The sequence below is a fragment of the Trematomus bernacchii genome, unplaced genomic scaffold (assembly GCF_902827165.1).
Source record: "Trematomus bernacchii unplaced genomic scaffold, fTreBer1.1, whole genome shotgun sequence".
In the NCBI taxonomy this organism is placed as follows: Eukaryota; Metazoa; Chordata; class Actinopteri; order Perciformes; family Nototheniidae; genus Trematomus; species Trematomus bernacchii.
Genome location: NW_022987609.1, coordinates 1924434 through 1939572, shown reverse-complemented (window position 1 = coordinate 1939572; position 15139 = coordinate 1924434). Strand labels below are relative to the sequence as shown.

The following is a 15139-nucleotide window of genomic DNA, read 5'->3' as shown; positions in this document are numbered from 1 at the left end:
CTGAAGTCAGATGAAGAGTTATTTGCAGCATAACGGTTGAAGCTGTTTGACCGTCAGGCTACAGGTGATGATTCTTCTGCATCTTGATAAAGGAGCTGAGGTCAGACCCAGTGAGGTGGTCAAATGCAGACTAAGTATTTTTCTCTCCTCTGTTTTTTCTAAAAAGATTATTTGTATTTCTTTTTCCTCAAACTTTTCCTTTCCACTTACTGTATTTGACAAAGGCATCATTGGTGTTTACACAACTGTAAATATGTGTTGTGCAGGAATGTTGCACCAATTAGTTTGGGAGAAAGATAAAAGTATAACAACTGTATATTTGTGTTTCTGCACATATCTCTGTAGACTTGAACAATCTTAATATGCAGAATTCTCTACATACAGATCACCATAAAAGATAAGTGTGCTTTAGATAAAGCATCACAGTGTGTAGTTGGTTGGACAAAGAGTCTTGTACTTTAAGTGAAGTGTGGTTTTGGTAAGTGTTGATGTAGTTTTGGGTGCAGTGCTTCATTTTGCAAGATATATGAGATGTTTGCACTTTGGGTGTGTGGTTTTGAGAATTGTGTTTAGTGTTTTGAGAAAATGAGCCCTGTTGTCAAAAACTGTGTTTCAGCAAGTGAAAAAAAACTGTAACTTGAAAGCACACTGCAATGCAATAATAAATAACGTCCCTGTTATAAAGTCAAGTTCACACATCTCCTAACCTGGTGGTTTGACTTCATTACAGGTTTTTTCAATTGCTAAAACACAGTTTTTGACAACAGGGCTCATTTTCTCAAAACACAATTCTCAAAACCACACACCCAAAGTGCAAACATCTCATATATCTTGCAAAATGAAGCACTGCACCCAAAACTACATAAACACTTACCAAAACCAAACTTTTGTACCAAATGGCACACACTTCACTTAAAGTACAAGACTCTTTGTTTGTAAAAAAAGTCACCTGAAAACAAGTGTTCATAATGTTTATATGCATATATTATTATTATCATTATTCGTTTGCCAAGTACATGTGTACATATGTATATATTTATACATTTTTATTTTCAAAAATGGTAGTAGAAACTGCTATGTGCAGAAAATGACCCTATATCTAGTTTTTGTTATTTATATATATGTGCATTTATTCTTTTCTTGCCCTAACTTTTATTAATTTATTTCATTTTTTTCTCCAGTTTTCTTTAGTTTTCTTTATTTCTTTGTACTCCTTAATTTCTATACGTTTTTGACGCAATAATGCCAATGTTATATGTTATATTAGGATGATTCACGGGAGGGCTACTTCCCATAAGCTATGCTTCAGCCAACCCGCTTCTACTAGTTTTGTTCATCTTTGTGTGTATGAATTATAATTCTTTTTTTTGTATGAATTTAGTAGAATAAAATAATTTAAAAAACGTTGTCCAACCAACTACACACTGTGATGCTTTATCTAAAGCACACTCATCTTTTCCCTCTATGTAGAGAATTCTGCATATAAAGATTGTTCAAGTCAACAAAGATATGTGCAGAGACAAAAATATACAGTTGTTATAATTTTATTTTTCTCCAAAAAGAATTGGTGCAACATTCATGCAGAACAAATAGTAACAGTTGTGTAAACAAAAACGATGCCTCAAACACAGTAAATGTAAATGAAAATCTTTTAAATTTTTCTGTAAACAAAAAAACAGAGGAGAGAAAAGGTCTTAGGGTGCATCTCGCCGCCTAGCTGGGTCTGGCCACAGCACCTCCTCCACATCACAAGCTATATCCTCCCTGGCTAAACATCGAGGGAAGAAGCGTCTTGAGTGTCGTATCCATCCCTGGATAGCACTCACATCTATGTCATCACAGAAATGTGCAGAAACACCAATATTCTGTTGAAACAAAACATTTGTATTTCTCTCCACAACAAAATGTATGCACAGCAAACACAGTTGCAGTTGTGTGAACCAAAAGTATACTCTCTATCGGATACAGTAAATGGAAAAGACAGCTTTTACCGTTATGCTGCAAATAAACTCTTCAACTGACTTCAGTTCATCCTCCCTCTGTCTCTCTTATCCTCCCTCTCTCTTATCCTCCCTCTCTCTCTTATCCTCCATCTACCTCTTCCTCTGGCTGCTCTCCATATATCCATTGTTGTTTTTATAATGTTCTTACATGAAGCCTTTTTCTAGTGCTTTCATCCTGATTGCTGAGTCAAAAATAAAGCAGTTTGGTGTTTACGGTCATTTGGCATGTGTATTTGTTGCTTGGTTCGTGTGTGTAGCATTTTCAATGGCAGTGTTTTGAAAATGGCAAACAAGTGAATATGTCAGATTTCTGTGTCTTACTTAGAGAACCGTGTGCAGTGTTTTGCATGTACATTAATGTATCTAATACCTAATATATATATATCATTCCAATAACTTGTATATAGACTCATACTGCACTATTCCACATCATAACTTTATTTCATTTTTATAACTATTATTATTTTTGTATTGCTCATGCTCTTATTGTTATTATGTTATGTTATTATGTTGCATTGTTGGAGAAGCCTGTGACATAAGATTTTCAACTGCATAATTACTCTGTAGCTATGTCAGATTGACAATAAAGAACCTTGAACCTTGAACCTTGAACCTTTTGCAAAAAGTGCCAAGTTGAACTGCAAACTGGGTGCAGAGCTGAAAGTGTGTTTAGAGTGTTGGAGATTTGAGCTGAGGTTTTGCTCTTTGAGTGTGAGTTTAAATAATTATGCTTCATGTGAGATGTGTGTGTGTTAGCAACTGAAACTGTAACACTTCCTTTACTAGTAGTTCGGAGCTGTCTGCTACAACAGTCTGAGGGGACAGGAAATCTTTTTCAGCTGAAGACTGTTTTCAAATGTAGAGCAGGTTGTAAGCGAGGCTCCGTTTGTAAATGAGGAAACAGTTCAGAGTGTCTGCTCCTCCTCCTGGAATGAGTCAGAGTTTGATAAGCCCTCCCTCTTCTTCCTGCTCTCAGACACAGCCAGCTCCACTCTGTATTTCCTGGTTCCTCCCCTTTAGATCTACACTGAGGAGGATGGGTGTAACCAACATACGGGTAAAGTACAAGAGCTGATAGGCCAAATTCACCGCCCACAGACATGTTGTTCAGATCGCAGCTCATAGTTTCAGCTCTCAGGAAGTGAAACTCACACACTCGCTCTCACTGAGAGGTGAAATGGCACAGAAAGGAGTTCAGCTGGACCGGGAAATCTTATCTTGTCCGATCTGTCTGGATCTACTGAAGGATCCGGTGACGACTACCTGTGGACACAGCTACTGCATGAAGTGTATTAAAGGCTTCTGGGATGGAGAGGATGAGAAGAAGATCCACAGCTGCCCTCAGTGTCGGCAGAGCTTCACACCGAGGCCTGTCCTGCTGAAAAACACCATCATAGCAGCTTTAGTGGAGGAGCTGAAGAAGACTGGACCCCCACCTGCTCCTGCTGATCTCTGCTATGCTGGAGCTGAAGATGTGGCCTGTGATGTCTGCACTGGGAGAAAGCTGAGAGCCTGTAAGTCCTGCCTCGTGTGTCTGGCCTCTTATTGTGACAAACACCTCCAGCCTCATTATCAATTACCTGTCTTTAAAAAACACAAGCTGGTGGAGCCCTCCAAGAAGCTCCAGGAGAACATCTGCTCTCGTCACGACGAGGTGATGAAGATGTTCTGCCGCACTGATCAGCAGTGTATCTGTTATCTCTGCTCTGTGGACGAACACAAAGGCCACGACACAGTGTCGGCTGCAGCAGAGAGGACTGAGAGGCAGAGAGAGCTGGAGGGGAGTCGACTAAACATCCAGCAGAGAATCCAGGACGGAGAGAAGGAGGTGAAGCTGCTTCAGCAGGAGGTGGAGGCCGTCAATGGCTCTGCTGATAAAGCAGTGGAGGGCAGTGAGAAGATGTTCACTGAGCTGATCCGTCTCATGGAGAAAAGAAGCTCTGATGTGAAGCAGCAGCTCAGATCCCAGCAGAAGAGTGAAGTGAGTCGAGTCAGAGAGCTTCAGGAGAAGCTGGAGCAGGAGATGGCTGAGCTGAAGAGGAGAGACGCTGAGCTCAAGCTGCTGTCTCACACAGAGGATCACAACCAGTTTCTGCACAGCTACCCCTCACTGTCAGCCCTCAGTGAACCTACACACTCATCCAGCATCAACATCCGTCCTCTGAGCTACTTTGAGGACGTGACGGCGGCCCTGTCAGCAGTCAGAGACAAACTACAGGACGTCCTGAGAGAGGAATGGACAAACGTCTCACCGACTGAAGTGGATGTTTTACTATCAGCAGCAGAGCCCACCACCAGAGCTGGGTTCTTAGAATATTCACAGGAAATCACACTGGATCCAAACACAGCACACACACAGCTGGTATTATCTGAGGGGAGCAGAAAAGCAACACGCATGAAACAACAACAGTCTTATTCTAGTCACCCAGACAGATTCACTGCACGGCCTCAGGTCCTGAGTAGAGAGAGTCTGACTGGACGTTGTTACTGGGAGGTGGAGTGGAGAGGGGGAGAAGTTCGTGTAGCAGTCACATACAAGAATATCAGCAGAGCAGGGGATGAATGTTTATTTGGATACAATGACAAATCTTGGTCCTTAGAGTGTAACCTAAACCGTTATACATTTCGTTACAACAGTATCCACACTCCCGTCTCAGGTCCTCTGTCCTCCAGAGTAGGAGTGTACCTGGATCACAGAGCAGGTATTCTGTCCTTCTACAGCGTCTCTGAAACCATGACTCTCCTCCACAGAGTCCAGACCACATTCACTCAGCCGCTACATGCTGGAGTTTTGCTTTGTTATGTTGGAAACACAGCTGAGTTCTGTAAACTGAAATAGCCTGAAGTCATTTGAGGAACTCTTCTACTTCTTAAACTCATTGTGTGTCCATCATTGTTGCTGAGAGCTGATTGTTCATGTCTTCACTGCACAGAGATCAGCTGTCAATCAAACATCATGGGATGTGCTTTACCATCTTCTCATGAGTTGTTCTGTAGATGTTGGAGTTTCTTCAGGCGGCGCTCCTTCCTGTGTCTGTGTAGCCATGGAGGCTGTCACTGCTCAGGAGGATTTCTGTTAACCTCAACTGATATTTCTCTGCATGAAAATGTAAAGTTTGCTCTAAATATTTGTTGAATATTTCCATTGATGCATTTATATTGAGTTATTTCTCTTTTAATGCCTGAGTCTTAAGAGAGAAAGCAGCAGAGCTTCTTTCATTGTAGATATTTTATTCTCCCTGCTCTGGAAAAAAGAAAATACATTTATAATGAGGTGTATTTTCACAGACTAAATGTTATTGTTGTTTCCAAAATCGACTAACAAATGAGGAACTTTGATGTTAATAAAATGTGTTTTATCAGAAAATGTCCGGTTACAGTTTTTTTCCGTTGCAAACACACACATCTCACAAAAAGCATAATTATTTAAACTCACACTCAAAGAGCAAAACCTCAGCTCAAATCTCCAACACTCTAAACACACTTTCAGCTCTGCACCCAGTTTGCAGTTCAACTTGGCACTTTGTGCAAAACACTGCTCACGGTTCTCTAAGTAAGACACATAAATATTCACTTGTTTGCCATTTTCAAAACATTGCCATTAAAAATGCTACACACATGAACCAAGCAACAAATACACATGCCACATGACCGTAAACACCAAACTGCTTTATTGTTGACTCAGCAATCAGGATGTAAGCACTAGAAAAAGGCTTCATGTAAGAACTTTATAAAAACAACAATGGATATATGGAGAGCAGCAAGAGGAAGAGGTGGAGGGAGGATAAGAGGTAGAGGGAGGATAAGAGAGAGAGAGGGAGGATGAACTGAAGTCAGATGAAGAGTTATTTGCAGCATAACGGTTGAAGCTGTTTGACCTTCAGGCTACAGGTGATGATTCTTCTGCATCTTGATAAAGGAGCTGAGGTCAGACCCAGTGAGGTGGTCAAATGCAGACTAAGTATTTTTCTCTCCTCTGTTTTTTCTAAAAAGATTATTTGTATTTCTTTTTCCTCAAACTTTTCCTTTCCACTTACTGTATTTGACAAAGGCATCATTGGTGTTTACACAACTGTAAATATGTGTTGTGCAGGAATGTTGCACCAATTAGTTTGGGAGAAAGATAAAAGTATAACAATAATATATTTGTGTTTCTGCACATATCTCTGTAGACTTGAACAATCTTAATATGCAGAATTCTCTACATACAGATCACCATAAAAGATAAGTGTGCTTTAGATAAAGCATCACAGTGTGTAGTTGGTTGGACAAAGAGTCTTGTACTTTAAGTGAAGTGTGTGCCATTTGGTGCAAAAGTTTGGTTTTGGTAAGTGTTGATGTAGTTTTGGGTGCAGTGCTTCATTTTGCAAGATATATGAGATGTTTGCACTTTGGGTGTGTGGTTTTGAGAATTGTGTTTAGTGTTTTGAGAAAATGAGCCCTGTTGTCAAAAACTGTGTTTCAGCAAGTGAAAAAAACTGTAACTTGAAAGCAGACTGCAATGCAATAATAAATAACGTCCCTGTTATAAAGTCAAGTTCACACATCTCCTAACCTGGTGGTTTGACTTCATTACAGGTTTTTTCAATTGCTAAAACACAGTTTTTGACAACAGGGCTCATTTTCTCAAAACACAATTCTCAAAACCACACACCCAAAGTGCAAACATCTCATATATCTTGCAAAATGAAGCACTGCACCCAAAACTACATAAACACTTACCAAAACCAAACTTTTGTACCAAATGGCACACACTTCACTTAAAGTACAAGACTCTTTGTTTGTAAAAAAAGTCACCTGAAAACAAGTGTTCATAATGTTTATATGCATATATTATTATTATCATTATTCGTTTGCCAAGTACATATGTACATATGTATATATTTATGCATTTTTATTTTCAAAACTGGTAGTAGAAACTGCTATGTGCAGAAAATGACCCTATATCTAGTTTTTGTTATTTATATATATGTGCATTTATTCTTTTCTTGCCCTAACTTTTATTAATTTATTTCATTTTTTTCTCCAGTTTTCTTTCGTTTTCTTTATTTCTTTGTACTCCTTCATTTCTATACGTTTTTGACGCAATAATGCCAATGTTATATGTTATATTAGGATGATTCACGGGAGGGCTACTTCCCATAAGCTATGCTTCAGCCAACCCGCTTCTACTAGTTTTGTTCATCTTTGTGTGTATGAATTATAATTCTTTTTTTTGTATGAATTTAGTAGAATAAAATAATTTAAAAAACGTTGTCCAACCAACTACACACTGTGATGCTTTATCTAAAGCACACTCATCTTTTCCCTCTATGTAGAGAATTCTGCATATAAAGATTGTTCAAGTCAACAAAGATATGTGCAGAGACAAAAATATACAGTTGTTATAATTTTATCTTTCTCCAAAAAGAATTGGTGCAACATTCATGCAGAACAAATAGTAACAGTTGTGTAAACAAAGACGATGCCTCAAACACAGTAAATGTAAATGAAAATCTTTTAAATTTTTCTGTAAACAAAAAAACAGAGGAGAGAAAAGGTCTTAGGGTGCATCTCGCCGCCTAGCTGGGTCTGGCCACAGCACCTCCTCCACATCACAAGCTATATCCTACCTGGCTAAACATCGAGGGAAGAAGCGTCTTGAGTGTCGTATCCATTCCTGGATAGCACTCACATCTATGTCATCACAGAAATGTGCAGAAACACCAATATTCTGTTGAAACAAAACATTTGTATTTCTCTCCACAACAAAATGTATGCACAGCAAACACAGTTGCAGTTGTGTGAACCAAAAGTATACTCTCTATCGGATACAGTAAATGAAAAAGACAGCTTTTACCGTTATGCTGCAAATAAACTCTTCAACTGACTTCAGTTCATCCTCCCTCTCCCTCTCTTACGCTCCCTCTCTCTCTCTTATCCTCCCTCTCTCTCTTATCCTCCATCTCTCTCTCCCTCTTGCTGCTGTCCATATATCCATTGTTGTTTTTATAATGTTCTCACATGAAGCCTTTTTCTAGTGCTTACATCCTGATTGCTGAGTCAACAATAAAGCACTTTGGTGTTTACGGTCATGTGGCATGTGTATTTGTTGCTTGGTTCATGTGTGTAGCATTTTTAATGGCAGTGTTTTGAAAATGGCAAACAAGTGAATATGTCAGATTTCTGTGTCTTACTTAGAGAACCGTGTGCAGTGTTTTGCACAAAGTGCCAAGTTGAACTGCAAACTGGGTGCAGAGCTGAAAGTGTGTTTAGAGTGTTGGAGATTTGAGCTGAAGTTTTGCTCTTTGAGTGTGAGTTTAAATAATTATGCTTCATGTGAGATGTATGTGTGTTAGCAACTGAAACTGTAACGTACTTACTTTACTAGTTCAAAGCTGTCTGCTACAACAGTCTGAGGGGACAGGAAATATCTTTCAGCTGAAGACTGTTTTCAAATGTAGAGCAGGTTGTAAGCGAGGCTCCGTTTGTAAATGAGCAAACAGTTCAGAGTGTCTGCTCCTCCTCCTGGAATGAGTCAGAGTTTGATAAGCCCTCTCTCTTCTTCCTGCTCTCAGACACAGCCAGCTCCACTCTGTATTTCCTGGTTCCTCCCCTTTAGATCTACACTGAGGAGGATGGGTGTAACCAACATACGGGTAAAGTACAAGAGCTGATAGGCCAAATTCACCGCCCACACACATGTTGTTCAGATCGCAGCTCATAGTTTCAGCTCTCAGGAAGTGAAACTCACACACTCACTCTCACTGAGAGGTGAAATGGCGCAGAAAGGAGTTCAGCTGGACCGGGAAATCTTATCTTGTCCGATCTGTCTGGATCTACTGAAGGATCCGGTGACGACTACCTGTGGACACAGCTACTGCATGAAGTGTATTAAAGGCTTCTGGGATGGAGAGGATGAGAAGAAGATCCACAGCTGCCCTCAGTGTAGGCAGAGCTTCACACCGAGGCCTGTCCTGCTGAAAAACACCATCATAGCAGCTTTAGTGGAGGAGCTGAAGAAGACTGGATCCCCACCTGCTCCTGCTGATCTCTGCTATGCTGGAGCTGAAGATGTGGCCTGTGATGTCTGCACTGGGAGAAAACTGAGAGCCTGTAAGTCCTGCCTCGTGTGTCTGGCCTCTTATTGTGACAAACACCTCCAGCCTCATTATGAATTACCTGTCTTTAAAAAACACAAGCTGGTGGAGCCCTCCAAGAAGCTCCAGGAGAACATCTGCTCTCGTCACGACGAGGTGATGAAGATGTTCTGCCGCACTGATCAGCAGTGTATCTGTTATCTCTGCTCTGTGGACGAACACAAAGGCCACGACACAGTGTCAGCTGCAGCAGAGAGGACTGAGAGGCAGAGAGAGCTGGAGGGGAGTCGACAAAACATCCAGCAGAGAATCCAGGACAGAGAGAAGGAGGTGAAGCTGCTTCAGCAGGAGGTGGAGGCCGTCAATGGCTCTGCTGATAAAGCAGTGGAGGACAGTGAGAAGATGTTCACTGAGCTGATCCGTCTCATGGAGGAAAGAAGCTCTGATTTGAAGCAGCAGGTCAGATCCCAGCAGAAGAGTGAAGTGAGTCGAGTCAGAGAGCTTCAGGAGAAGCTGGAGCAGGAGATCTCTGATCTGAAGAGGAGAGACGCTGAGCTCAAGCTGCTCTCTCACACAGAGGATCACAACCAGTTTCTGCACAGCGACCCCTCACTGTCAGCCCTCAGTGAACCTACGTACTCATCCAGCATCAACATCCGTCCTCTGAGCTACTTTGAGGACGTGACGGCAGCCCTGTCAGCAGTCAGAGACAAACTACAGGACGTCCTGAGAGAGGAATGGACAAACGTCTCACAGACTGAAGTGGATGTTTTACTGTCAGCAGCAGAGCCCACCACCAGAGCTGGGTTCTTACAATATTCACAGGAGATCACTCTGGATCCAAACACAGCATACACAAAGCTGGTATTATCTGAGGGGAGCAGAAAAGCAACATTCATCAAACAACAACAGTGTTATTCTAGTCACCCAGACAGATTCACTACATATTATCAGGTCCTGAGTAGAGAGAGTCTGACTGGACGGTGTTACTGGGAGGTGGAGTGGAGAGGTGCAGTTCGTGTAGCAGTCGCATACAAGAATATCATCAGAGCAGGGAGGGGGGGTGAATGTTTATTTGGATACAATGACAAATCTTGGTCCTTAGATTGTGACCAAAACAGTTATTCATTTCGTTACAACAGTATCCCCACTCCCGTCTCAGGTCCTCGGTCCTCCAGAGTAGGAGTGTACCTGGATCACAGAGCAGGTATTCTGTCCTTCTACAGCGTCTCTTTAACCATGACTCTCCTCCACAGAGTCCAGACCACATTCACTCAGCCGCTACATGCTGGAGTTCGGCTTTATGGTAATGGAGCCACAGCTGAGTTTTGTAAACTGAAATAGCCTGAAGTCATTTGAGGAGCTCTTCTACTTCTTAAACTCATTGTGTGTCCATCATTGTTGCTGAGAGCTGATTGTTCATGTCTTCACTGCACAGAGATCAGCTGTCAATCAAACATTATGGGATGTGCTTTAACATCTTCTCATGAGTTGTTCTGTAGATGTTGGAGTTTCTTCAGGCGGCGCTCCTTCCTGTGTCTGTGTAGCCATGGAGGCTGTCACTGCTCAGGAGGATTTCTGTTAACCTCAACTGATATTTCTCTGCATGAAAATGTAAAGTTTGCTCTAAATATCTGTTGAATATTTCCATTGATGCATTTATATTGAGTTATTTCTCTTTGAATGCCTGAGTCTTAAGAGAGAAAGCAGCAGAGCTTCTTTCATTGTAGATATTTTATTCTCCCTGCTCTGGAAAAAAGAAAATACATTTATAATGACGTGTATTTTCACAGACTAAATGTTATTGTTGTTTCCAAAGTCGACTAACAAATGAGGAACTTTGATGTTAATAAAATGTGTTTGATCAGAAAATGTCCGGTTACAGTTTTTTTTAAGTTGCTAACACACACACATCTCACATAAAGCATAATTATTTAAACTCACACTCAAAGAGCAAAACCTCAGCTCAAATCTCCAACACTCTAAACACACTTTCAGCTCTGCACCCAGTTTGCAGTTCAACTTGGCACTTTGTGCAAAACACTGCACACGGTTCTCTAAGTAAGACACATAAATATTCACTTGTTTGCCATTTTCAAAACACTGCCATTAGAAATGCTACATACATGAACCAATCAACAAATACACATGCCAAATGACCATAAACACCAAACTGCTTTATTGTTGACTCAGCAATCAGGATGTAAGCACTAGAAAAAGGCTTCATGTAAGAACTTTATAAAAACAACAATGGATATATGGAGAGCAGCAAGAGGAAGAGGTAGAGGGAGGATAAGAGAGAGAGGGAGGATAAGAGAGAGAGGGAGGATGAACTGAAGTCAGATGAAGAGTTATTTGCAGCATAACGGTTGAAGCTGTTTGACCTTCAGGCTACAGGTGATGCTTCTTCTGCATCTTGATAAAGGAGCTGTGGTCAGACCCAGTGAGGTGGTGAAATGCAGACTAAGTATTTTTCTCTCCACTGTTTTTTCTAAAAAGATTATTTGTATTTCTTTTTCCTCAAAGTGTTCCTTTCACTTTACTGTATTTGACACAGGCATCATTTGTGTTTACACAACTGTAACTTTGTGTTGTGCAGGAATGTTGCACCAATTTGTTTGGGAGAAAGATAAAAGTATAACAACTGTATATTTGTGTTTCTGCACATATCTCTGTAGACTTGAACAATCTTTATATGCAGAATTCTCTACATACAGATCACCATAAAAGATGAGTGTGCTTTAGATAAAGCATCACAGTGTGTAGTTGGTTATGATAATGAGCAGGTGAGACAGGAGCAATGAGGACACGGGTTATTGGGTTTCCTTCCAGATAGCTTCTACTGGTAGTTTTATTTCACAAACTTATTTAAACATCTTAATTCTCTTATGCATTTCAGTGTATTTACTTAATCGTTCACTTTTCTGAAAGCTCCATCAACACACATCCTGTCAATAACCCCTTCTGTGACAAACACACATTTAAACTGAACTTTACATTCACTAATCTGTTGTCCCTTTCTTTCATACATCTTGTTTTACAGTATTAAACCTGTATTAAATATCCCTTGAAACTGTAAATTCGACTATTACCCTTCTGCCATTCATTGCAGGTCACTAAAATGCATTTAAACTAGAGAATCATAATGCTACAAACACTACAGCTGTGTAACAAACATCCAGTATAACACTAACTAAACTATACCTTTCATAAGGTGCATATGTATTCATAACGTCATTCATAACTACACATGTATGGAAATATTTAGTGGGCGGGAGCCTTCAGACACACAGGGGTTGCATTCGAATAGTCCATTTAGCTTAGGAACCTTCCTAACGGAGTGAAATGACCCGGAAGTCCCTCAGTGGCAGCCATGATAAGTGCCGTTCGAATTCTCTAAATTAAAAGGAAAGGAGGTTTCAAACTTCCTTTATAACCTCCTTTAGCTTAGGAACCACTGGACCTCCCTAACCGAAAGGAGAGGAGAAAATGCTGCCCCACAATGCCTTGCGGCCGCAGCATTTGCTGTCACACAACAGTCGGCCGTTCACGGAAACAACCGATTATGAACGAGAAATGATATCATGAAAGTTACGGTGCTTATTAAGCATTTTAAAGCGTATGTGGTAAGTTGCCAAAGTGCTTTGTTTTGAACGTTCATCAGTATTATAATCAAAAAGAGAAATATGAACGTTAGTTTTTACTGAAATGATCAAATAAAGTCAACATTTCACAGTCTTTACTGAGCTGTGTGGGGTTTGTTCAACTTTTAAAAGATGTTTGAATGGTGATATACACAGTGATAGATGTTAAGGACTAACCGTTATAATAAATACATTTGTATTGATTTTAAGATCTTTTCATACAATCATACGTATTGGGATCATTTGTATTAATGTGGACCGGAGGGAGAGGGTGACGAGCATAAGTTTCACTTTCCTTTTTTATTTCAATTCCAACTTTGGTCATGAAGAATATGTTTCTCTGTTGTCCCCGTTCATAAAGCATAAAACAACAGCATCAGAGCACGGTGCAGAGTCTCTAGATGAGTTTACAGTAGTCCCTCGTTCTTATTAAACATCCATGTTGTAGTCCGCTGTATAGAAAACTGTAGTTTCCATAGTTTCCCCACAGCAGCAGGCGCACATTTATGACCTCTGCTGGCGCATCATAAACACGTCGGATAGTGAAAGTGCAGTCGGATTCTCTAAAGTGCCGCAGTCTCTTCTCCTAAATCCTTTTGAATTCTCCTATCCACTATCCCTTAACCCCATGACGTTTCACTCCGAGGTCAAGGAATAGACGATAGGGTTAGAACTTAGGAGCTGTTTTTTTGGAGTATTCGAACGCAACCTAGGCTTGTTTGAGACGAGCTGCGGCTCGCCTCGAAAGTAGACGAGAATAGCCGATCGCAGCCGGGGGAGGTCTCAAAAAACTCGCCTGAAGTCGGACAGCTCGGAGTCGGCTTCTTCTTCTTCTTCTTCTTCTTCTCTCGGTTTTTTGGCGGATTTCAAACAACTTTAAGGTGCATACCGCCACCTCCGGAGTCGGCTTGACTCGGTTTGCATTTATAAATGCACACGGCATCTATTGCACGTCTGTCCGTCCTGGGAGAGGGATCCCTCCTCTGTTGCTCTCCCTGAGGTTTCTCCCATTTCCCCTTTAAACTGTGGGTTTTTCTCTGGATGTTTTTCCTTGTATGATGTGAAACGTAAGGACAGAGGGTGTCGTATTGTCATACTGATATTCTGTACAAACTGTGAAGTCCACTGAGACAAATGTAACATTTGTGATATTGGGCTATATAAATAAACATTGATTGATAAAGAATGGACAAATGTGTATAATCGTTAATGTCAGATATGTACTAAGTAAATACATTTGTTCCTGCTCAAGATTAGATTCAACTTTATTGTTATTGCACAGATTACAGGTACTGAGACAACGAAATGCAGTTTAGCTTCTAACCAGGAGTGCATAAAGCAGTAAAGTGAAAAGTAATGTACACAATCTACAGAATAAAATATAGAATGAATTGAATGATGAATAAACAGTGAGGGGTATGAATACACTATATACACAGTAGCCTAGCCTAGTATTAACAGTGTGTTGTATGAATATGCTAAGGTATATAAAGTATGACAACGGTAAGCAGTGCAAGTATAGTATACAAATATATAGATATTAATTTAATGATGATAAACATTGTGGAACAATGATGAAAAATGTGAATGGAAGTGGCGACGTAAAACTGACACAAAACAACAACACACTTTTGCCGAGCCAATGGAGAGTTTCATCACCAGCACGGGGTAAAAACCACCAATGAGCGCTCAGCTCGAGATACCAGCAAGTCGTTTCCCATCAAGCATTTCGCTTCCGCAGCCCGTGGAGAGAAACTGCGCCGCCTCGCCGCGCCTCGCTCTCAAGTCTGCGGGCGTCTTTGTCCCGCGAGATTTCAACGTCTCATGTAGGCGAGCCTCCTGAGCAGGGTTGCGTTCGAATACTCCAAAAAAACAGCTCCTAAATTCTAACCCTATCGTCTATTCCTTGACCTCGGAGTGAAACGTCATGGGGTTAAGGGATAGTAGATAGGAGAATTCAAAAGGATTTAGGAGAAGAGACTGCGGCACTTTAGAGAATCCGACTGCACTTTCACTATCCGACGTGTTTATGATGCGCCAGCGGAGGTCATAAATGTGCGCCTGCTGCTGTGGGGAAACTATGGAAACTACAGTTTTCTATACAGCGGACTACAACATGGATGTTTAATAAGAACGAGGGACTACTGTAAACTCATCTAGAGACTCTGCACCGTGCTCTGATGCTGTTGTTTTATGCTTTATGAACAGGGACAACAGAGAAACATATTCTTCATGACCAAAGTTGGAATTGAAATAAAAAAGGAAAGTGAAACTTATGCTCGTCACCCTCTCCCTCCGGTCCACATTAATACAAATGATCCCAATACGTATGATTGTATGAAAAGATCTTAAAATCAATACAAATGTATTTATTATAAACGTTAGTCCTTAACATCTATCACTGTGTATATCA

General features: G+C 40.7%; 2 protein-coding genes across 2 annotated transcripts; both read left to right on the top strand.

Annotated features, from left to right (window-relative positions):
* Positions 1 to 3104: 3104 nt before the first annotated feature.
* Positions 3105 to 5331, top strand: LOC117483347 (tripartite motif-containing protein 16-like). Its single transcript, XM_034131642.1, has one exon. It carries the CDS (start codon positions 3181 to 3183, stop codon positions 4840 to 4842), a length of 1662 nt encoding a protein of 553 aa, XP_033987533.1. The 5' UTR covers positions 3105 to 3180; the 3' UTR covers positions 4843 to 5331.
* Positions 5332 to 8554: 3223 nt separating this feature from the next.
* LOC117483485 (tripartite motif-containing protein 16-like) lies at positions 8555 to 10948 on the top strand. The gene has a single exon (XM_034131843.1). It carries the CDS (start codon positions 8762 to 8764, stop codon positions 10424 to 10426), a length of 1665 nt encoding a protein of 554 aa, XP_033987734.1. The 5' UTR covers positions 8555 to 8761; the 3' UTR covers positions 10427 to 10948.
* Positions 10949 to 15139: the final 4191 nt, after the last annotated feature.

What these genes read in the sequence shown, in the direction of transcription:
- LOC117483347 (XM_034131642.1), top strand. Translation starts at nt 3,181, where the DNA reads ATGGCACAGAAAGGAGTTCAGCTGGACCGGGAAATCTTATCTTGTCCG.
- LOC117483485 (XM_034131843.1), top strand. Translation starts at nt 8,762, where the DNA reads ATGGCGCAGAAAGGAGTTCAGCTGGACCGGGAAATCTTATCTTGTCCG.